The following is a 23,951-nucleotide window of genomic DNA, read 5'->3' as shown; positions in this document are numbered from 1 at the left end:
TCACCACCTTGCCCTTGTCTCCTCCCACTCTCCCCTCCCTCTCTAGGATCCAGCCACCCAGAGCTGTTCTTTCCTCCTTGAACCCACAGGCATGGTCCAGGCTCAGGAACTTTGCACCGGCTGTTGTCGCCACTTTGAATGTCCTTCCCCCACGTATTCTGACTCCCTGTCCTAGAACCACCAACCTTTCTGTGAGCAGCTGAGATCATGAACCGTCTCCACCACCCAGGGACCTGTCGTGGGTGCAGAGGGGGAAATAGTGATCCCAACTGTAGACCATGCTGCCGGATCCTGTGCCATCCCCGTGATCGGTTGTAAATCAGAATATTGTGATTCATAGGGTTTTCACTGGCTGATTTTCAAAAGTTCATCACCAAGCTTTTCTTCCCAGTCTGAGGTACTCTGGAAGCTCCACCTAGACGTGTTCACCATCATAGCAACATGCAAGACCCCACTGGCAGAAGGGTGGTGGCTGCGCATGAGGTACGTTGGCCATGAACCCAACATGTAGAGCTGCACGGAAGCCTTCGATTCTACCGCTGACCCACCACTGCCTCATAAGATGCCCAAAAGGGCTTTTTAAAAAGATGCTTAAGAAAGCTGACTTATTCCTGGAGGAGGCTTGACAATACCAGGCCCTTTCCCTACATGACAATTAACAGTTTGGAGTCCACCAGCCTGGTTTGGACTTTTGAGTTGTACCTTGGACTGTTGTTGCTAGTTGCTGTCAAGTTGATCCCAACTCATGGCCACTGCATGCCTTGCAGAGTAGAACTGTTCCATGTGGTTTTCTTGGCTGTAATCTTAATGGAAGCAGACTGCCAGGTCTTTCTTCCACACTGCCACTGGGTGGGTTCAAATCTCCAATCTTTAGGTGAGCAGTTGAGCACAAACCATTGACATCACCCAGGGATTTCTTGGCTTGGACTTTTCTCCTTAAAAAGAATCACCTCATTCTGGAAAATTCCTCTAACTGCTTTACGTCCATACACATGGCTCCCTGTGATCCTCCCTAAAGATCCACCTGATAGCTTGCCAGGAGAGCTCAGCAGATCACCTACACGTGTTCAGTTTTTTCTAGACATTGCTCTTCCTGGTCATTTATTGACTACTCTAATTACTAGTGGTTTTAACATATTTTGCATTCAAAGAGGTACCTCTTTATCTCTTTCTTTAACTTCCTATGTCAAAACTGGATTGATTAAATCTCTTTAAGAATAATAAAATTGTTCCTGGGTAGCCTAAAAGGTTTGCTGTCAGCTACTAACCTAAAGGTTGGTGATTTGAATCCACTCTGCGGCAGAGCAGAAGTAAGTCCTGGCCATCTGTTTCCATAAAGATTGTAGCCAAGAAAACTCTGTAGAACATTCTACTCTGTAACAATGGGGTCACCATGAGTCAGAATCGACTCATAGACAGCAGGTTTGGTTTGGCTTAAGGGTCACTGGCTTGTAGAGCTCTGGTGGCGCAGCAATTAAAGAGATCGGCTGCTAATGCAAAGATCAGAGGTTTAAACCCACCAGCTGCTCCAGGGAGGAAGATGTGGCAGTCTGCTTCTGCAATGATTTACAGCTTTGAAAACCCTGTGGGGCAATTCTACTCCCTCCTTAGTGTTGCTTTGAGTCAAAATGAGCTTCAGGGAAACGGTTTCGTGGTTTTGGCGTGCATTAGTGCCCAAATGGCCACTAGGTGGCGATCTTACTGCTTCGTTGGCATAAATCAGAACATTCACCACCTTACCTTCTGAGAGGTAATTTGGGGAACTCAAGGCTGGACTATGCTTATCCAAGCCAATTAACTATTGATAAACGAAAACTATAACTGACATAGCTAGTTTTTAACAAATAGCAGGGAAAGGCTGTATTAGGAACATTTGCCTTGAAACAAAGTCTCATGTTCCAAATGAGTGCAAATGACTCTCAAAAACATTCCGGTATTTCTTTCTGAGATCGCAGGTTCATCAATTATAAGATTATAAATTATATAATTTATAAGTTATAAAACGATCCTCAATCCAGCATCTCTACTGTTGCATCATTGTTTTAATAGAAACAGTCAACAATCTGAGAATTATTTTCCTTCTATTTAACATGGCTTAATTTCTCTTAAAATTAAAAAAGAAAAAACAAAAACGAGCACTTAAGGTTGAAGATTACATTCATCTTTACACCAAGTTAGGCACAAAATATAATTTTTAATATTTTTTTTGTGGAGGAAAGCAAAATTGTGGAGGGCCCATGAAAACTATAACGTGGCTCTGGAAATTAGAGTTTCTAGAAGTATTATTTTGTTCATTTCAACTATAAGTGATACGGGCATTTCTTTTTTTGATTATTCTTTCTTTGAAAAATTTTTTTAAATTAAAAAATTTTATTCTGTAAAAAAAAGTATATATACATATAAAACAAAAACGATTGCCATTATAAGTACTTTTAAAATTTTATTTTAAAAGATTTTATTGCGGTAAAATTCACACAACATAAAACATACCATTTTAACAAAAGTGTACAGTTCGGTGGCATTTAATGTACTCAAAATGTCATACATCTCCTCTATCTGGTTCCAAAACATTTCTCTGGCCCCTAAAAGACCCGGCACCCATTAACATAGCAATGATTCTAAAGATAGCCCCGGGCTGGGCAATGTTTCCTTCTGTTACACACAAGGTCCCCATGAGTCAGAGCCAAAGCAGAGTCAACTAACTACATGTTGTAGGTGCTGTAGAGTTGTTTTCAACAGATTGTGTGACCTTATGTGACGGTGGAACTCCCCCACAGGATTTTATTTACTTACTTTTAACATTTCACTGTGTTTTAGGTTGAATTTTAGAGAGTAAATTAGTTTCCCATTCAACAAATTGTACACAAAATGTTCTGTGACATTGATTGCAATCTCCACACTGTGTTGGCGCTCTCCCCATTTCCTTCCTGGGTTCCCTGTTTCCTTTGGTTGACCTACCCCTTCCTGCCTTCTCATCTTTGCTTTTTGGGCCAATGTTTTCCTGTTAGTCTCCTATGATTGATTGTTCTGCGGAGCACGTTCCTTTCAGGTATTAAATATTTATTTTATAGACCTGTTTATTGCTTCACCGGAAAGTGATTTCCAGGAATGGCTGCAGTTCCAAGTCAGAGGGATGTCTTACGGCCAGAGCCTCAGGGGTTCCTCTAGTCTCTATCAGGCCAGTAAGTCTGGTCTTTTTTTTTTTTAATAAAGTTAATTTTTTTGTTCTACATTTTTTTCCCCCGCTCAGTCTGGGACCCTCTGTTGTGATTCTGGCCAGAGCATTTGGTAGTGGTAGCCAGGCTACCAGTCAGCTAGTTCTTCTGGTCCCAGGGTCTGTAGGCTGTGGTACGTGTGATTCATTAGTCCTTTGGTCTAATTACTCCCTTAAGTCATTGGTTTTCTTCACTCTCCTATGCTCCAGATGGGAAGAGCCTACTAGTTGTATCTTAGATGCCCACTCATAAGCATTTAAGATCCCAGATGCTACTGACCGAAGGAAGATACAGAACAGTGTTTTTATGTACTACGTTATGCCAATCGATGTAGATGTCTCCCGCCCATAGAGTTTTCTAGGCTAAAATCTTTCTTCCCGAGATGCTGCTGGATGGGTTCGAACCAAAATCTTTCTGTTAGCAGCCTAGTGCTTAACCATTTGCACCACCAGCTTTCCTTACTAACAAAATGTTATTAAGTACAGTGGAGTCGGTTCTGACTCATGTACAACAGAATGGAACACTGCCTGCACCATCCTCACGATCGTCGCTGTGCCTGAGCGCGTTGCTGCAGCCACTGTGTCAATCCATCTCCTGTGGGTCCTCCTCTTTTTTGCTGACCCTCTACTTTACCAAGCATGATGTCCTTCTTCAGGGACTGGTCCCTCCTGATAATATGTCAAAGTATGTGAGAGGAATTTTTGCTATCCTTGCTTCTAATGAGCATTCTGGCTGTACTTCTTCCGAGACTGATTTGTTCATTCTTTTCGCAATCTATGGTATATTCAATATTCTTCACCAACACCATAATTCAAAGTCATCAATTCTTTGGTCTTCCTTATTCATTGTCCAGCTTTGGCATGCGTATGAGGCAATTGAAAACACCATGGCTTGCATCAGGCGAACCTTAGTCCTCAAAGTGACATCTTTGCTTTTTAACACTTTAAAGAGGTCTTTTGAAGCAGATTTTCCCAATGCAACACGTTGTTTAATTTCCTGATTGCTGCTTCCATGGGCGTGGATGTGAATCCGAGTAAAGTGAAACCCTTGACAACTTCGATCTTTTCTCCACTTATCATGATGCTGCTTATTGGTCCAGTTTGAGGATTTTTGTTTTCTTTATGTTGAGGTGCAGTCCATACTGAAGGCTGTGGTCTTTGATCTTCATTGGTAAGTGCTTCAAGTCCTCTTCACTTTCAGCAAGCAAGGCTGTGTCATCTGTAGGTTTTTAATGAGTTGTCCTCCAATCCAGATGTTGCCTTCTTCTTCATACAGCCCAGCTTCTCATATTATTTTGCTCAACATAAGATTGAATAAGTATGATGAAAAGATACAACCCTGATGCACACCTTTCCTGACTTTAAACCAGTCAGTATCCCTTTGTTCTATTCAAACGACTGTCTCTTGGTCTATGTACAGGTTCCTCATGAGCACAATTAAGTGTTCTGGAATTTCCATTCTTTGCAGTGTTATCCATAATTTGTCGTAATCCACACGGTTGAATGCCTTTGCATAGTCAATAAAACACAGGTTATTGACTAACAATATAGCAACTCATTAAGCAAGCTGTACCTCTCCATCCCCCCACCTCAGCCCCTGGCAAGCACTCATCTGCTTTCTATCTCTATAGATTTGCCTGTTCTGGACATTTCATATAAGTGGTATCATACACTATGTGGCTTTTTGTGTCTGGCTTATTTCACTCAGCATAATGTCTCTGAGATTTATCCACATTGTAGCATGTACCAGGATTTATTTCTTTTATGTCTGAATATTTGATTGTATGGATATCCACATTGCGTTTATCCATTTCTCTGTTGAGGAACACTTGGGATGTTTCCATCTTTTCGCTATTGTGAATAGTGCTGCGATGAACATTATGGTACAAGTATCTGTTTGAGTCCTTGCTTTCAAGTCTCTTGAGTATATACCTAGGAATGAAATTGCTGAGTCATGTGATTAACCTTCAGTCTTCTTTTTCTCCCTGTGTGTGTCTCTGTGTCTATTTTGGTTTCTTTATAACTCAGAAATGATTAGGTTGAGGATCCACCCTGCAGTACTATGGCCCCAACTGATTGATTACATTAGATTAGGTTGCAACGTGGAAGATGATTACATTACACTGTATTAGATGTAAGGTAATTACATTACTTTACCTTATGGACAATGAATAAGGAAGACCAAAGAAGAATTGATGCCTTTGAATTTTGGTGGTGGTGAAGAATATTGAATACACCATGGAATGCAAGAAGAATGAACAAGTCTGTCTTGGAAGAAGTACAGCCAGAACGTTCCTTGGAAGCAAGGATGATAAGACTCATCTCAAGTACTTAAAACATGTCATCAGGAGGGACAAGTCCCTGGAGAAGGACTGCTCAGTAAAGTAGACGGTCATTGAAAAAGAGAAATACTCTTGACGAGATGGATTGACACAGTGGCTGCAGCAATGGACTCAAACAAAGCAATGATTGTGAGGATGACTCAGGACCGGGCAGTGTTTCATTCTGTTGTACATAGGATTGCTATGAGTTGGAACCTACTTGATGGCATCTAACAACAACAATGACACATTATAGAATGTAATCTGTTCTACCCAAGTTCAACTGATTTAATCATATGTAACTACTAAACTAGTGTTTGGCCAAACAACTAGGAATCATGCCATACCATACCCATTGCTATTAAGTCAACTTTGACTCATACAGACCCCATGGGACAGAGTAGAACTGCCCCATAGGGCTTTCTCGGCTGTAACCTTTATGGATGTAAACTGCCACATCTTTCTCCTGGGAAGCAGGTGGTGGGTTCAAACCACTGACCTTTCAGTTAGCAGCTGAGTGCTTAACGAGTGTGCCACCAGTGTTCCTTCTGGGAACCATAACCCAGCCAAGTTGACCATAAAATTTAACCATCAAAACTCTCCTAACCCACTGGTACCTGATGCATAGCAGACCATCCATCCATCACTGTATTCTATTGACTCTATCGTCTCTTTTCAGGGTTCTGAGAAGCAACAGGCAAATAGGACCTGGCTGGTGACAGAGTTTATTCTGGTGGGATTCTCCAACCTCCCAGACCTAAGGACTATGCTCTTCACCTTGTTCTTTCTCACATACCTGGTCACCATCAGTGGCAACATCACCATCATCACCATCATCCATGTGGACCGAACCCTCCATACTCCCATGTATCCCTTCCTGGCGGTGCTGTCCCTTTCTGAGACCTGCTACACACTGGTGACCATCCCCAATATGCTGGCACATCTGCTGATGGAGAGCCAGGCCATCTCCATCACTGGCTGTTGGGCTCAGATGTTCTTCTTTCTGGGACTGGGTTGCAGTCAGTGTTTCCTCCTTACACTGATGGGCTATGACCGGTACGTAGCCATCTGCCACCCCCTCCGCTACTCAATGATCATGAGATCCACTATTTGCTTCTGGCTGGGAGCCCTTGGGTTCTGCTCTGGGTTCTGTGTGGCCTTGATAGAGACCACCATGATCTTCTCCTCGCCTTTCTGCCATAGCAACCGTGTGGAGCATTTCTTCTGTGACATTGCCCCTGTCCTGAAGCTCAGCTGCACGAAGAGTGCCAGCAAAGCATTAGTCATCTTCTTCCTGAGCATCCTCGTCGTGCTGGTCTCCTTTCTCCTCATTCTCCTCTCTTATGCCTTCATTGTGGCTGCCATTGTGAGGATCCCCTCAGCAGCTGGCCAGCACAAGGCCATCTCCACCTGTGCGGCCCATCTCACCGTGGTCATTGTGCATTTTGGCTGTGCCTCCATCATTTACCTGCGTCCTGAGTCAGGGGGAAACCGTGACCAGAACTGCCTAGTGGCTGTGTTTTACACAGTGGTGACTCCGTTGATGAATCCCGTGGTGTACACACTGCGGAATAAGGAGGTGAGGGTGGCTCTGAGGCGGAACCTGGCCCGAAGCTGTGAGTCTCAGAGTTTTTAAATAAGGACCTGTTACACTTTTTACTCTAGCTTTTCATTAACGTGTGACTCTCCAAAGATTCAGTTTCCACATCTGGGTATAGGGGCCACTAAAACCAGTGGCCATTGAGTCAACTATAATCATAATGACTTCATGTGTGTTAGCGTAGAACTCTACTCCATAGGGTTTTCAGTGGCTGATTTTTCAGAAGCAGATTATCAGGCCTTTCTTTGAGGCACCTCTGGGTGGACTTGAACCTCCAACCTTTCAGTTAGCAGCTGAACACATTAATCATCTGTACCACCCAGGGACTCCAGAGGCCACTACCATACCTTAAATGAAATAACTATGTGAGGCAAATAACGAAGAGTGCCTGAGACATGGCATAAGCTTAATAAAGGCTGCTTTTTCTCTTCGTCTTAATTTCTTGTCTTGGTCAGGAGCCAGTGTGTTCTGTTGTGTATGGTGAGAGCCAGTGGAGAGAGCCTCTGACAGCCTAGCATTCTCTGAGCAGTGGAGGAGTCAGCAGTGAAGGGGGAACTATGCCCATCCAGCATTCCTTTGTTTTGTCTCACTGAGATGTAGTTCACTTTTGTTTAATTAAATTCTCTTGATGGATCGAAATTGTACAAATGATCTTCCCCAGCCTCAATGGAATGAAACGAGAAATCAATAATAAAACAGGAAGTGGAAATTTCACAAATAGGTGAAAATTAAACAACACGCTCCTGAAAAGCCAGTAAGTCAAAGAAGAAATTACAAGTGAAATTGGAAAATACTTTGTGGTAATTGAAAATAAAAATACAACATAGCAAAACTTATGAGATGCAGCAAAAACAGGGCTCTGAGATAAATTCATAGCTCTAAATGTCTATTTTAAGAAAAGAAGGAAGATTCCAAATCAATAACCTAACATATACTTTAAGTATAAAGAACCAGAAAACGGAACAAATTAAACACTGGTAGCCATGGTGGTGCAGTGGTTAAAGTGCTTGGCTGCAACCAAAAAGTCAGTGGTTCATACCCACCACCCACTTTGCTGGGAAAAAAATGTGGCAATCTGCTTCTGTAAAGATTTACAGCCTTGGACACCCTACAGGGGCATTTCTATTCTGTCCTATAGGGTTGCTATGACTTGGAATCGACTTGACGGCAGTGGGAATGGGGCTGCTATCATGAAATTCTCTAGGAAAATATGACTTAAGCTTAATGTGTTGTGTCTTCCATTCATGTGGCCTGGTTCAACCTTTTCCACTTTATTCTGTGCCTGGGAGACCAACCTGTATGGACCACATTGATGGGCCCTGACTTCTGACTTCCAGCTGGGTTTGGCAAATGGGACGCCCCAGCAGGAGATGGAAGGCAGAAAGAGAGAAGGTTTGGGGTTTTGCTCTCCCAGCTCCCTCTCTATCTGGTTGTTATGGGTGGCTGTTCCTCTTATCTAGAAGCCACAGATACTTTCTCTAGATAGTTGTAACCACTCTTGCGCCTTAACCCAGTGTTGCAGTGGTTGTAAGTCACTAAGTTTGGGGTAATTAGTTACACAGCAATAGATAACCAATACACAGGTTGTATGGAAGTGTGTGTACAAAAGTGAAGACCTTTTTCTCCTATCCCTGGTGTGAAACCTGTGAAGAGCCTCCCATGCACAGTGGCCTCAGACGAGCATGACTGGCTCCACCATATTTAGGTTGATAGAGTAGGAACCCAAAGGCTCTCTCAGCTTTCATGTGCCATGACAGGGGCCTGGAAGTTCCCAGAAGCCCTGGAAAGGTAATGACAGCCGATAGGTGTGCCATAGAGTCCCCACGCTAGAGCGAGGAAGGATCAAGTGGCTAAGACTTAGCAGGGTCTGCATCTGTAAGGCAAATCCAGGTGGGCTGAGTTAGCCTGAGGGGACCACTGGAGTCTGAGCATTTCCATCACACTCAGAAGACATCTTTGGAAAGGGAAGTGGAGGAAGTTATTCAAATGAGACAAAGTGTACCTGAAAGAAGTGGTTTAAAATGGAAAGACCCAAGTTAGTTGAAGTCAGAAAAATAATGTATGTAGACTTTTCTTGTAGCCCACCCAACATCCCTTTTTCCTCTTACTCCTTGCTAACAGAACCCTGATTTTTGGGGAGCTTTGGGGGAATCTTGGAAGCTGGGCTCCTATCTAGCTTTTTATGAGAATTTGGGGTCTACATCCCACTGCTCTCCTGCTCCCTCAGGGATTCTGTGTTGTGTTCCCTGTCAGGGCAGTCATTAGTTGTGGCTAGGTACCATCCAGTTCTTCTGGTCTCAAGCCGACGTAGTCTCTGGTTTATGTGGTCCTTTCTGTCTCTTGGGCTCATAACTACCTTGTGTCTTTGGTGTTCTTCATTCTTCCTTGCACCAGGTGGGTTGAGACCAACTGATGCATCTTAGATGGCCACTTGCTAGCGTTTAAGACCCCAGACATCACTCTCCAAAGTGGGATGCGGAATGTTTTCTCAATAGATTTTATTATGCCAATTGACTTAGATGTCCCCTAAAACCAGCTCCATAGGGTTTTTAAAGGCTGATTTTTCAGAAGTAGATCACCAGGCCTTTCTTCTGAGGTGTGTCTGGGTGGACCTAAACCTCCAAACTTTTGGTTAACAGCCAAGTATATTAACCTATTGCACCACCCAGAGACTCCAGTATCACAACTGGAAACTCCTATTTCCTAACAGGGTTATATTAATAGGTAGAGGAATTAGGACTTCCACACACATTTTTGGGGGTTCTGTATTCAATCCATAACACCTCTCTCTAAGGGAGATATCTTAATGAGTGTTATGGAGTGAATTGTGTCCTCCCAAAAATATGTGTCAACTTAGTTGTGGAAGTCCTAGTGTGTGCCAGGGTTATATCCTTTCACCGTACCTATTCAATCTGTATGCTGAGCAAATAATCTGAGAAGCTGGACTACATGAAGAAGAATGGGGCATCAGGATTGGAGGAAAACTCATTAACGACCTGCATTATGTAGATGACACAACCTTACTTGCTGAAAGTGAAGAGGACTTGAAGCATTTGCTGATGAAGATCAAAGACCACAGCCTTCAGTATGGATTACACCTCAACATAAAACAAAAATCTTCACAACTGGACCAATAAGCAATATCATGATAAACTGAGAAAAGATTAAAGTTGTCAAGGATTTCATTTTACTTGGATCCTCAGTCAACACCCATGGAAGCAGCAGTCGAGAAATCAAGCGATGCATTGGATTGGGCAAATTGGCAGCAAAAGACCACTTTAAAGTGTTGAACAGCAAAGACGTCACCTTGAAGACTAATGTGCGCCTGACCCAATCCATGATGTTTTCAATCACCTCACATGCATGTGAAAGCTGGATGATGAATAAGGAAGACCAAAGAAGAATTGACACCTTTGAATTGTGGTGTTGGCTAAAAATATTGAATATACCATGGACTGCCAAAAGAATGAAAAAGTCTGTCTTGGAAGGAGTACAACCAGAATGCTCCTTAGAAGCAAGGATGGTGAGACTACATCTCACATCTGTGGACATGTTATCAAGAGGGATCTGTCCCTGGAGAAGGACATCAGGCTTGGGTAAAGCAGAAGGTCAGGGAGAAAAAGGAAGACTCTCAATGAGATGGATTGACATAGTGGCTGCAACAATGGGGTTAAGCCTAACGATTGTGAAGATGGCACAGGACTGGGCAGTGTTTTGTTCTGTTGTACACAGGACCTCTATGAGTCGGAGCCGACTCGATAGTACCTAATTGTTCCCTTAACTGTTACCAGGGTCTCAGGTCCTTGCTCAGTGTGGCCATAGAGACATGAAACTAGTGAAAGTGAAAGAAGAAACTTTACTTAGTTGGCCAAGCAAAGGAACACACTGGGACTTGCATTGCCAAGATGGCTCCCTGAAAAACGGCTGAAACATTATTTATTATGGGAAGGGTCCTGGCGGGAAGCAGCAAGGTCATTGATTGGTCTGGCCCAAAATAGTGTTCCTGGGCCAGTTCCATTGTCTGCACTTGCTTGGTCCAAAAGGGTGGGTCTCTCAAACTGGATCTTAGGCTCAAGCCCTTTGCTTCTGAAAGTCTTCCCCCAGTCTTGGGCTGCGAAAGTTTGGTTCCGTCTGGAGGGAGTAAAGTTCTGGGGTCACTCAGAAGACAGGAGTTGATGGTTCTGCGAATGTCAGGCAGGCTACATTTGGTCTTAACTGGCTCTGTGGTTTGTGACCCCAGCCTCATTTTTCTTATCTTGGGCAGGAAGTTGGCTGATTGCTTAAAAAAACATCTGGAGAAACCATTTAGAAGAGGAGGTGGCTCATGCTACTCTACTTACAAGTTGGGGGTTGGTAACGGTGCCTGGAGGCTGTCGGCCTCATAACAACAACAACTGAGGCACCTTGGAAGAAAGGCCTGGCTATCTACTTCTGAAAAATTAGCCATTGAAAACCCTATGGAAAACAGCTCTAATCTGACTCGGTGGCAACTGGTTATTGTTACGCTTGGATGTTGGCACTGTTTCAGGTTAATGGTGGCTACCCTGAGCCTCCTAAAATGTGAATTTGGGAGGGAAGGCTGCACCTTTGCTGCTGGGTTGACTCTCACAATCTAGAAAAGAAGCGGGAGGCTCCTGAGGAAGGGTCAAGGCTTCAGTCTAATTTTTTTCTATGACTACCTCCTCAGAGAGGTGCAAAGGTGTTTTGAAGCCCTGTGAACTCCAAAAAACCAGACGCAGTCAATTTAGATTGCAGTCTGTGTGGAAACGACCCACCCCATTGCTGTTGAGTTAATTCCAACTCACAGTACTCTTTAGGACAGAGTAGAACTGCCCTTCATAGGGTTTCCAAGGCTGTAATCTTTACGGAAGCAGATTTCCATATTTTTCTTCCACAGAGTGGCTGGTGGGTTTGAACCATTGACCTTTCAGTTAGTAGCTGAGGGCTTAACCACTGTGTAACCAGGGCTCCTTCGTGGACAGAAGGCCTCCCTTAGTATAACTCTATTCCCTTCTGTGATGTGTGTCAACTTGACTGGGCCATGATTTCTCAGTGGTTTGGCAGTTATGTAATAATGTAGCTTGGCAGTATGTAATGGTGTAGTCATCCTCATTTTGTGATCTAATGTAATCATCCTCCATTTTGTGATCTGATGTGAGCAGCCAATCAGTTGAAAAGGGAGTTTCCCTGGGGATGTGGCCTGCATCCAATATATATGGACGTTCTGGCAAAGCTCGCTTGCTTGTTCTGGGTCCTGCATCCAGCTCACCATCATCTGACCTCTGGTTCTTGGGACTTGAGCCAGCAGCCTGCCATATTGCCTGCTGATCTTGGGATTCATCAGCCTCCAGAGCCCGTGAACCAGTGACCTACCATCTGACCTGCTGATCTTGGGCTTGTCAGCCCCTGCAGCTATGTGAGTCAAGAGAAGCCTCCAGTCTGATGCCCGACCCACAGACTTGAGGCTTTCTAGCCTCTACAACCATGTGAACCATTTCCTTCAGATAAATCTCCCTCCACACATATTTATATACGTAGGCTTCACTGGTTTTTATTCTGTAGTAAACCCAGCCTAAGACACCTTTCATCTTTGCTTGCCTCAAAACTTCTCTCTCTTTACTAACAGTGGAAAGGAATAGTCAACACACACGAGTAATCTGGCTTCTCCCAACAACTTCCCCAAGGGCTACAGGCTCAATAGACATGTAGTCTGTCTTCTAAGACATCACGGCCTTACCTCATGTTTTGCCATAGCATTACGGGGTCACCAGCTTTCCACCTGGTATCTGTGTCTTCATGGCCCACTGCCTGATTGTTAAGTCAATGCCTCATAGTTTAGGTTTTCATTGCAGCAGAACCCCACTTCCAGTACTAACTTCGCTGTTAGTTATTGTGCAGTGTGAGCTGCTATAACAAAGAGCACCCAAAATACAGTCACTTAAATTGGATAGAAGTCATGTCTTGCTCAAGTACAGTTTAGAGGTGGGTGGCTCAGGGCTGGTAAAGTTACCTTGGTTTCCTCAAATCATGGCTTCTATGTCTAAGTCCAAAGTAATTCCTTCTTTCCTTCCTTGCTTCCATCCTAGTTTCCTTTCATTCCATTCCCTTCCTTCTTTCTCCTTCTTATTTTTTGTGGTAAGTATATACATAACATTTAACATATATACATATAACATTTGTCATTTTCAGCATTATTTATATCTACAATTCATTAACGTTAATCACCTTCATCATGTTGCTCAGCCATCACCACTGTTAATTTTCAAATTTTTCCATCACCCTTAACAGAAGCTCAGTGCTCCCCAAGCAGTGACATCCTCTTTTCCCCTCTCTCCCACCTCTAGTAGCCATGAATAAACTTTACTCTCTATACATGTGCCTCTTCTAGATATTTATGTAAGTGGGATCATACAATAGCTGTCCTTTTGTGACTGAATTATTTCACTCAGCATAATATTTTCAAGGTTCAGCCACGCTGTAGCATGTATCAGGACTTCGTTTCTCTTCATGGCTGAATAATATTCCATTGTATGTATATAACACATGGTGTTTATCCATTCATCTGTTGATGGACATTTCTGTTGTTTCTACCTTTTGACTATTGTGAAAAAGTAATTTATTTAGTTCCAACCATCACATCTGCTTCCCAGGCCATATAAAACAAACAAAACAAAACAAAAAAACCCCAACAGTTGCTGTCAAGTTGATGCTGACTCATGGCGACTGCATGATTGTCTGAGAAGAACTGTGCTCCATATAGTTTCCAATGGCTAATTTTTTTGGGAAATAGATCACTAGAGCTTTTTTTCTGGGGCACCTCTGGGTGGACTCCAAACGTCAACTTTTCGGTTTGCTGCAGAGGGCATTAACCATTTTTGCCACCCAGAGATTCCACATCCTAGGCTACAGGAAAGGATAAGAGGCCCAAAGGAGTGCACACGCCTTCCTTCTAAGGGCAGAACGTGGTCATCACTCCCATTCACATCCCATTGACTAGACCTATGGCACAAATTACAGCTGGCAGCAAGGGTGTCTGGATTTTCATGTGCCTGGCCACATCTTGGGAGTTCTGCTATTAAAGGAAGATTGGAAGAATGAATTCTGGTGAACAACTAGCAACACATTACTTGTTTTATCCTCAGAAGCAAGGTTATTATTTCCATTTTTTGATGAGAAACGTTGAGGCTCAGAGAGTTTAAGAAACTCACTCAGTATCACCCAGCTACTACTGAAAGGCTAAGGTAAGATGCAGACCCAGGTGAGGTGTGCTCTTAACAGTCTTAACCAGTTCGTTGGGAGCCAGGGTCCTGTGGGTAGAACCAAGAGATTAAAAAACAATCCAAGGAAAAGTGCGTAAAAAAAGAAGGGAGTCTAAAGAGAAGTTGTTGTTAGGTGCCATCCAGTTGGATCCAACTCATAGGAACCCTATGTACAACAGAATGAAATCTTGCCCAGCCCTGTGTCAGCTTCAGAATTGGTGCTATGTTTGAGCCCATTGTTGCAGCCACTGTGTCAATCCAGCTTATTGAGGGTCTCCTTGTTTTCACTGATCCTCTAGCTTACCAAGCATGATGTCCTTCTCCAGGGATTTGTCCCTTCTGATTTTGTGTCCAAAGTACATGAAACCAAGTCTCGCTACCCCCGCTTCTAAGGAGCATTCTGGCTACACTTCCTCCAAGACAGGTTTGTTTGTTCTTCCGGTATTCCATGGTTCTAAAGAGAAGGACTCCCAGATTTCCTTCTGAGCTGAATTGACTGGAGGCTTAAGAGAAAAATAAAGTTTTGGACCAATTTCTAGATTCTGTGTATTTATGATTGTCTAGTATTAAAACTTTCTTTCTGGGACTGGAATATTCCATTATTTCCTTCAGCCGTTGGGCAAGGCTAAAGAGTTACATATTTGGGGAGGTTTGTTTGCAAGAGCACACCTCTTTTCTCTGATGATAATAACTGCCTTTCTTTTCTAGGTTGTTTGATTTCAATTTCTATTTTAAGGGTCAGATGAAGCACATTAATATTTTTGTAGGCTGCCTTTTTTATTTTTATTTGGGGCATCGGGTCATTTGTAAATTACTAGCCACTCCTTTAGTAATGTTTGTGTTGTTTCTGTTGACTTTGTATTTTTCCCGGTTTCAAGAACTTGTTGGTGCCCATTTCTGTTTGGGTGGATGGAAATACCGGTTCCGCTCTTCCCTGTCAGCATGACCTCATGCAGGTGTGGAGCCAGGTATGAATCACACCTAATGAGGGTGATTGAAAGCCCAGATGATGGTGTCTATGGCTCAAGGAGATGGAGCCAGGATTGAGAGTTTGCATCACAGTTCAGAGGGGCCCTTGGGTGCCTTGTGCTCCTTTTCAAGGGCTGTATGAGCGTTTGGAGATCCCTGGGTGGGGCAGTTTGCACTTGACTATTAACCTAAAGGTTGGTGGTTCGAACCCACCCAGCTGCACCACAGAAGAAAGTCGTGGAGATCTGATTGTGTAAAGATTACAGCTCAGAAAACTCTACAGAGCACAGTCCTACTCTGTAACACACGGGTATGGCATGAGTTGGACTCAACTTGATGGCAATGGGTTTGGTTTGGATTTTTTTTATGAGTGTTTGGAAAAAGGGGGCATCTCATTTTTCTCGGTTCTGAATCAGGAGATTTGAGTCCCAGCTTAGCTCTGAACCACTCACTGAGACCTGGGGAGGTCCCTTCCCCTCTCTGTGTTCCAAGGAGGATTCAGCGAAGGAGTTGGCTATGATGAGCTCTTCTCTCTTTTATATTTTCAGACCCTAGGATTTCTCTGATCCCAGTGCAAATGGTTTGCACTCAACTACTAACCTGTATGTTGGCAGTTTGGACCCACCCAGCAGTGACATGGAAGAAAGTCCTGGCAAACTGCTTCTGTAAAGATTACAGCCAGGAAACCCCTATGGAGCAGTTCTATTCTGTAACACATGGAGTTGCCATGAGTTGGAATCCACTGAACAGCAATGAGTTTGGTTTTGATTTGGTTTGATCTCTCTGAAACTCACAAAGATGAGGATTGATGATAATATGAGTTTACTAAATTCACGGTTTCCCAAAGTGTGAAGCACTTAATCCATAGCATTTCCTACAGTCGGCATTTAAAAACCTTTGAATTATCCCCTTTCCCAATTCTCTTTCAAGGCTTTTAATTAGTTTAGGGGAAAATTTTGGTGTAGTATTAGTCCATATTCAATTTCATTTTTTTACATTGTGTATGTCTTTATATTTTACTTATAGATTTTTTCTTTTTTAAATTTTATTGTCTTTTAGGTGAAAGTTTACAGCACAATTCAAAAATTTATGCACTAATTGTTTTGTGACTTTGATTGCCAATCCCTGCATTGTATCAGGGCTCTCCTCTTTTCCCTTTCCACCCTGGATCCCCCAGTAATTTTATTTTTATAAAATATCGTATAGTACAATCAAATTTTTTAGTGAACAGTTCAGTGAATTTTAACACATGCATGTTGTTGTTATTGTTAGTTGCCGTTGAGTCAATTCAGACTCATGCAGACCCTGTGCTACAGAGTAGAACTGTTCCATAGGGTTTTCTTGGATGTAATCTTTTTTTTTAATTTGTGTTTTAAGTGACAGTTTGCAAAACAAGTCAGTCTCTCATACAAAAATTTATGTACACCTTGCTATGTACTCCTAGCTGCTCTCCCCCTAATGTACAGCACAATCCTCCTCTCCACCCTGCATTCTCTGTGTCTATTCAGCCAGCTTCTGTCCCCCTCTGCCTTCTCATCTCACCTCCAGACAGGAGCTGCCCACATAGTCTCATGTGTCTACTTCAGCCAAGAAGCTCACTCCTCACCAGTATCATTTTCTGTCTTATAGTCCAGTCCAATCCCTAACAGAAGGTCCAGGGACCATGACTTCTGGGATCCCTCTAGTCTCAGTCAGATCATTAAATCTGGTCTTTTTAGAAGAATTTGTGGTCTGCATCCCACTGTTCTCCTGCTCCATGAGGGATTCTCTGTTGTCTTTGCTGTCAGGGTAGTCACCGGTTGTAGCTGGGCACCATCTCTAGTTCTGGTCTCAGGCTGATATAGTCTCTGGCTTATGTGTGGACTCATATTTACCTTGTGCCTTTGGTGTTCTTCATTCTCCTTTGCTCCATGTGTTTTGAGACCAACTAATGCATCTTAGATGGCCACTTGCTAGTGTTTAAGACCCCAGACGCCCCTCACCAAAGTGGGATGCAGAACGTTTTCTTAATACAGTTTGTTTTACCAGTTGACCTAGGTGTCCCCTGAAACCATGGTCGCCAGACCCTTGTCCCTGCTACTCTGGCCTTTAAAGTGTTTGGTTGTATTCAGGAAACTTCTTTGCTTTTGTTTCAGTCCAGTTGTGCTGACCTGTCCTGTATTGTGTGTTGTCTTTCCATTCACCTAAAATAGTTCTTGTTACTAACTAACCCTGGTGGTATAGTGGTTAAGTGCTATGGCTGCCAACCAAAGGGTCGGCAGTTCGAATCCACCAGGCGCTCCTTGGAAACTCTTTGGGGCAGTTCTACTCTGTCCTATAGGGTTGCTATGAGTCGGAATCGACTCAACGGCACCGGCTTTGGTTTTGGCTTACTAACTAGTGAATACTCTTCTCCCTCCCTCCCCACCCTCGTAACCATCAAAGAATATTTTCTCCTGTGTTTAAACTTTTTCTTGAGTTCTTACAATAGTGGTCTCATACAGTATTTGTTCTTTTGCAGTTAATTTCACTCACTGGCTGTTATCTTTACAGAAGCGGATCACCAGCCCTTTCTTCCATGGTGCTGCTGGCTGGGTTCAAACCACCAACCTTTAGATTTCTAGCTGAGCACAAACCATTTGCACTACCCAGGGTCCTAGATTTACATAACCACCACCATAATCAGGATACAGAGCAGCTCCATCATCCTCCAAAATATCCTCAGACTATCCCTTTATAGCCACTCCTCCCCTAAGCCCTGGCAACCACTGATCTGCTCCCCATCACTATAGCCTTGTCACTTTGAGAATATCATATACATGGGATCATACAGCATGTAGTCTTTCAAGACTGGTTTCTTTCACTCAGTATCATTATTCTGAGATTCACCCAAGTTGTGTATTTCGATAGTTTTCCCTTTTGATGGCTGAGTAGTATTCCACAGAGTCCCTGAGTGGTGCAAACAGTTAACACGATTGGCTGCTAACTGAAAGTTTGGAGCTTCGAGTCCACCCAGAGGCACCTCAGAAGAAAGGCCTGGTGATTTGCTCTTGAAAAATCAGCCAATGAAAACCCTGTGGAGTGCAGTCCTACTCTGACACATATGGGGTTACCATGAGTCAGAACTGACTCAAATGGTAACTTTTTTTTTTTTTAAGTATTTTATGGTAAGGATGGACTACAGTCTGTTTAATCAGTCACCTATTAAGGGACATTTTGGCTTTTGTAGTCTTTGGCTATTACGAATAAAGCTCTTATGAGCAATCATGCACAGGTTTTATGTTACTGTACACTCCCCTGAGTGGCGCAAATAGTTTGAGCTTACAGGTTGGTGGTTCGAATCCACCCAGTGGCACCATGGAAGAAAGACCTGGTGATCTGCTTCCATAAAGATTACAGCCAAGAACACCCTAAGGAACTCAGCCCTGCTCTGTAACACAAGGGGTTGCGCTGAGTTGGAACTGACTCAACGGCAACTTTTTATTTATTTTTTTATGTAGCTCAACACCCCCTGACCCCCCGCCCCAGTCCACTGCCGACTTCCCAGCTCACTCAGAATAAAACCCAAAGTCCTTATTGTGAGCTGCAAAGCCTTATGCCCCCCGGTCCTTGCCGATCCTCTGACCTCATCTCCCTTTCCTCCTCCTCCGTGTTCTCGTATATTCCAGCTATACCGGCCTTTTCAATTTTCCCTGCTCATATGAAACTTATCCCCACCTGTAGTTGGTTCAATGGTAGCCTCCCCCACCCCTGCAAAAAAAAAAAAATTGTCTACCTGGAACCTGAGAATGTGACTTTATTTGGAAAAAGTTTCTTTGAAGATGTAATTAAGTGAAAGATCTCAAAATGGGATCATCCTGAATTTCCTGGGTGGGCCCTAAATCTAACGACCAGTGTTCTTAGAACAGAAGGAAGAAGACACAGGGGAGAAGGCCACATGAAGATGGGGACAGAGATTGGAGTGATGCAGCCATAAACTAAGGAATTCCTGGAACTGCCAGAAGCTGGAAGAGGCAGGAAAGTATTCTCTTCTAGAGCCATCAGAGGAAGCCTGGTCCTACAAACACCTTGATTTGGACTTCTGACTTGCAGGACAGTGAGACAATAAATTTCTGTTGTTTTAAGCCCCCTAGTTTGTGGTAATTTGTTACTGCAGCCACAGGAAATGAATACTCTACCTCAGGGCCTTTGCACTAGCCATTTCCTCTGTCTGGAATCTTTCTACAGATTTTTTATGAGGCTCATTCCTTCACTTCTCCTCGTCTCTCTGCTCAAATATCACCTCAGAGAGCCTTCCTGACTATCCCAGCTAAATTAATCCCCTTACCCTGTCCCTCCAACTCTATACTCTGTTTCAGTTATCTTCAGAACAAAAGACCCTGGGTGGCGCAAACAATCTGCTATTGGCTATGAAAGGTTGGCGGTTTCTACCCACCCAGTGGCACCATGGAAGAAAGGCCTGGCAATCTGCTTCTGAAAAGATTATAGACAAGAAAACCCTATGGAGCAGTACTACTCTGCGACACATGGGGTCACCATGAGTCAGAATTGATTCAATGGCAACAGATTTGGTTTTGGCTTTATCTTCAGAACACCAATCACTTTTGGATACATTATATTTATTTGTTGCCTTGTTCATTGCTTTTCCTCCCTGTGTCTTTGTTGGATAAATCTAGCTTCAGGAGGAAAGCCTTCTGGACATTTGCCTGATGACAGTTTTTCATCACCTGGGGAGAGATAGAATCAATAAACATTTCCATTAGTCCTGGAGTGTAGCAAAGCTTTCTCTCTCATGAAAGAGTTTACACATTGTTGCAACATTTCTCTCTGGAAAACTTTATGTGCTTGCTACCTAAAAATTTTAATTCAGATTTACAGAACAGCTGGAAAGATGGTGCAGAGAGGTTCTGTATACCTTTCACCCAGCTCCTCCTGATGTTAACATCTTATATAACATAACCTTATACATACAGTACATTCGTTAAGAGATCAAAGTCGGCACAACAGTATTAACTAAACTCCCAAGTGTACTTGAATTTTAATCAGTGTTTTCACTAATGTTCTTTTTCCATTCCAGGATCCAATCAGGATACTGTATTGAATTTAGTCATCATGTCTTCTTAGTGTCCTCTGCTCTGTGACATTTTCTTAGTCTTTCCTTGTTTTCATGATCTTGACAGTTTTCAAGGCTGCTGTTGTTAGCTGCCATGGAGTTGATGCCAAATCATGGTGACCTTACGTACAACAGAACAAAATGCTGCCTGGTCCTGCACCATCTTCACAATCATTGGTGTGCTCAAGTCTGTTGTGGCCATGTGTTTGAGTACCTTCCAACCTAGGGGCCTATTTTCTGGCACTATCTTGAACAACATTCTGTGGTGATTCATAGGGTTTTCATTGGCTGATTTTTGGAATTAAATTGCCAGGCCTTTCTTCCTACTCTTAGCCTGGAAGCTCTGCTGAAACCTGTCCACCATGAGTGACCATGCTGGTATTTGAAATCCCAGTGGCATAGCTTCTAGCATCACAGCAACACATGAGCCACCACAGTGCTGCCAAGTATTTTGTAGAATGTCCCTCAATTACGGTTTCTTCTGCTTGCTACTTTCAATGCCTCAGATGAGCAGAAAAAATTTGCATTTGGGTTTCATTGCTGAAAACACATAGGTTCTTTTTGGGTGGCGGGAGGACAAGCCATCTGGAGCGCCTTCCTTTTTGGAAGCAGTGATGTCTTAGTTTCTTAGTGCTGCTATTAACAGAAATATCAGGAAGGGATGGCTTTAACAAATTTATCTTCTCACAGTTTAGGAGGGTAGAGTTCCAAATTCAGGTTTCATTGGCTGATTTTGGGAATTAGATTTCACCGGCTCCAGGGCAAGTCTCTCTCTGTCAGCTCTGGAGAAAATTCTTGTCTTTGCTTCTGTAGCCCTGGTGTTCCTTGGTTACTTGGTGATCTCCATGTGGCATCCATCTTTCCCCCATTTGTGCTGGCTCATGCTTCTGTGCCTAATTGGCTCTTTTAATATTACAAAAGTGACTAGGTTTAAAAAAAAATTAAACCAAAAAAAAAAAAAAAAAACTAAACTCGTTCCCATCGAGTCGATTCCGACCCACAGCAACCCTATACGACAGAGTAGAACTGCCCCACAGAGTTTCCAAGGAGCACCTGGGGGATTCAAACTGCTGACCTTTTTGTTAGCAGCCTAGTGCTTCACCACTACGCCAGCAGGGTTTCCTTAAAACACATGACTACCCTGATATGGCCTCATTAACATAACAAAGCTCTATTCCCAAGTGGGATCACATGCCCAGGTATATCCTGTTGCCATTAAGTCAATCGCAACTTCTAGCGACCCGATAGGATAAAGTAGAACTGCCCCACAGGGTTTCCAAGGAGCAGCTGGGGGATTTGAACTACTGACATTTTGGTTAGCAGCTGAGCTCTAAACCACTGTGCCACCAGGGCTCCTTCCCAGGTATAGGGGTTAGGATTTACAACACATATTTTTGGGGGACACAATTCAATCCACAACAAGTAGTGAGGCTGTGTCCACAGAACATGACCACAGGAACGTCTTTTGATCCCACATTTTCTAAGACCAAATGAGAGAAACTTTAAGAGCAAATGCCTGAGAATGAGCGTGGGCAACATCTGACTATTAATGTGATCTCAAAAGAAAAAAAGGGGATGCTGAAAAACCTGTTTTGAGGTCGTTGACTCTTGAGTTCTAAAACGTATGCCTCTTTGCACCAACTGCCATCTCTTTACCACCTTCCCAGTCACACTTCTATCCATTTGTTACCCTGTGGAGGCTCGTGTGTTGCTGTGATTCTGGATGCTACGCCATTGGTATTTCAAATGCCAGTAGGATCACCTAGGGTGGACAGATTTCAGCAATGCTTCCAGACCAAGACAGAGTAAGAAGAGAGGCCTGGTGATCTACTTCCAAAAATTAGCCAGTGAAAACCCCATGGGTCGCAACAGAACATTGTCCAATAGAGTGCTGCAAGATGAGCCTAAACATACAAACAATCATGAAGATGGTGTGGGACCTGGCAGTGCTTCATTCTGTTATACTTAAGGTCGCCGTGAGTTGGAGTCAATTTGATGGCAACTAACAACAACACTAAGACCAAAGGATAGAAGCCGTAGGAGCAGAGGCCTAAAGATGAGCGTGGGCAACATTTGCCTACTAGTATGATCCCATAAGAAGAATACAGAATGTTGAAAAACCTGCTTTGAGATCCTTAACTCTTGAATTCTAAAACATATGCTTCTCTGCACCAACCACCATTTCTTTAACACCTTCCAGTCACATTCTATCAATTTGTCATACTATGATAGCTTGCATGTTGCTGCGATGCTGGAAGCTATGCCACCAGTATTTCAAATACCATCAGGGTTACCTGTGGTGGACAGATTTCAGTGGAGCTTCTGGACTAAGAGTAGGAAGAAAGGCCTGGTAATCTATTCCTGAAAATTGTTTGACAGATGAGCCCCCTATGCGGGAAGGGGCTCTAAATACACACTGGCTATACCAATGGACTCAACCATACCAATGATCATGAAGATGGCACAGGACCGGGCAGTGTTTTGTTCTATTGTACACGGGGCTGCCATGAGTCAGAGTGGCTTGATGGCAACTAAAAACAACAGTCACACTTCTGGGAAAAGTGGCATAGACTAGCTGTGTCCACTTCAGCCTTACCTCAAAACCACCACTGAATTGGCTCCTAAATCTTCTCATCAAGGCTACATCAATGAACTTGACCTGGGCTGTTTGTGTGCAAGAAGCAGAAGCTCCCTCCAGCTGCTTCGAGTGCCAGTATCTAGAGTTGGTTGCTTCTCCACCTTGTTGGAGATGACTATTCTTGGTCTCTTGGGTTACTTTCAACCAGACCCTTGCCGGTTTTCTCAGACACCTTTTTCCTGCCTCCTGGCTCCTGCTTATTCACGGCTCCTGTGCCTCAGCCCCGCTCTCTCTGGATTTTTGCATCTGCCTCTGTTATGAATCAATTGGAGTCCCCAAGAGGTGGAAATGGTAAATGTGTTTGAAAAGGTTGGAGGTTTGAGTCCGCCCAGAGGCAACTCAGAAGAAAGGCCTGGTGATCTACTTCCAAAAGATCAGCCATTAAAAACCTTATGGAGCACAATTCTATTGTGACACACATGGCTCGATGGTAACTGGTTGCTGTTATTGCTGCCTTTTTTTTTTTTTTTAACTCATCAGCTGCTTCCCTCTTGGCCTCTCTGGTTCAGGCTTTCAACATTTCAAGACAAAGAATCTAATCCAACTGTAGTAAATTGAATCTCATCAGTTTGTTCATATACCTACAAGGAAGACCAGTCAATATGACTATTATTCAAATTTACGTACCAACCACTAATGCCAAAGATGAAGAAACTGAATTTTTTTTTTTACCAACTTCTGCAGTCTGAAATTGATCAAAAATAGAATCGAGATGCATTCATAATTAGGATGCGGGAGATTGAATGATAGAATTTTGCAAGACCAACGACCTATTCATTGGAAATACTTTTTCAACAACAGAAACAGTGACTATACACATGGACCTCGCCAGGTGAAATACACAGAAATCAAATCAAC

At 43.2% G+C, this 23,951-nt stretch overlaps 1 protein-coding gene across 1 annotated transcript; it reads left to right on the top strand.

Moving 5' to 3' along the window:
- The first annotated feature begins 441 nt into the window (after nt 1-441).
- On the top strand, nt 442-7,171 carry LOC126071247 (olfactory receptor 10T2-like). Its single transcript, XM_049875484.1, has 2 exons — nt 442-483; nt 6,215-7,171. The coding sequence occupies exons 1-2, from the start codon at nt 442-444 to the stop codon at nt 7,169-7,171; spliced, it is 999 nt and encodes a 332-aa protein (XP_049731441.1).
- The last annotated feature ends 16,780 nt before the right edge of the window (nt 7,172-23,951 follow it).

Source organism: Elephas maximus, chromosome 3 (genome assembly GCF_024166365.1).
Source record: "Elephas maximus indicus isolate mEleMax1 chromosome 3, mEleMax1 primary haplotype, whole genome shotgun sequence".
Lineage (NCBI taxonomy): Eukaryota > Metazoa > Chordata > Mammalia > Proboscidea > Elephantidae > Elephas > Elephas maximus.
This window is presented reverse-complemented; position numbering and strand designations above follow the sequence as displayed.

Coding starts and splice junctions, on each gene's coding strand:
- LOC126071247 (XM_049875484.1), top strand. CDS start 442: ATGCAAGACCCCACTGGCAGAAGGGTGGTGGCTGCGCATGAG. Junction 484..6,214: donor GGGTGGTGGCTGCGCATGAG/GTACGTTGGCCA, acceptor GTCTCTTTTCAG/GGTTCTGAGAAGCAACAGGC.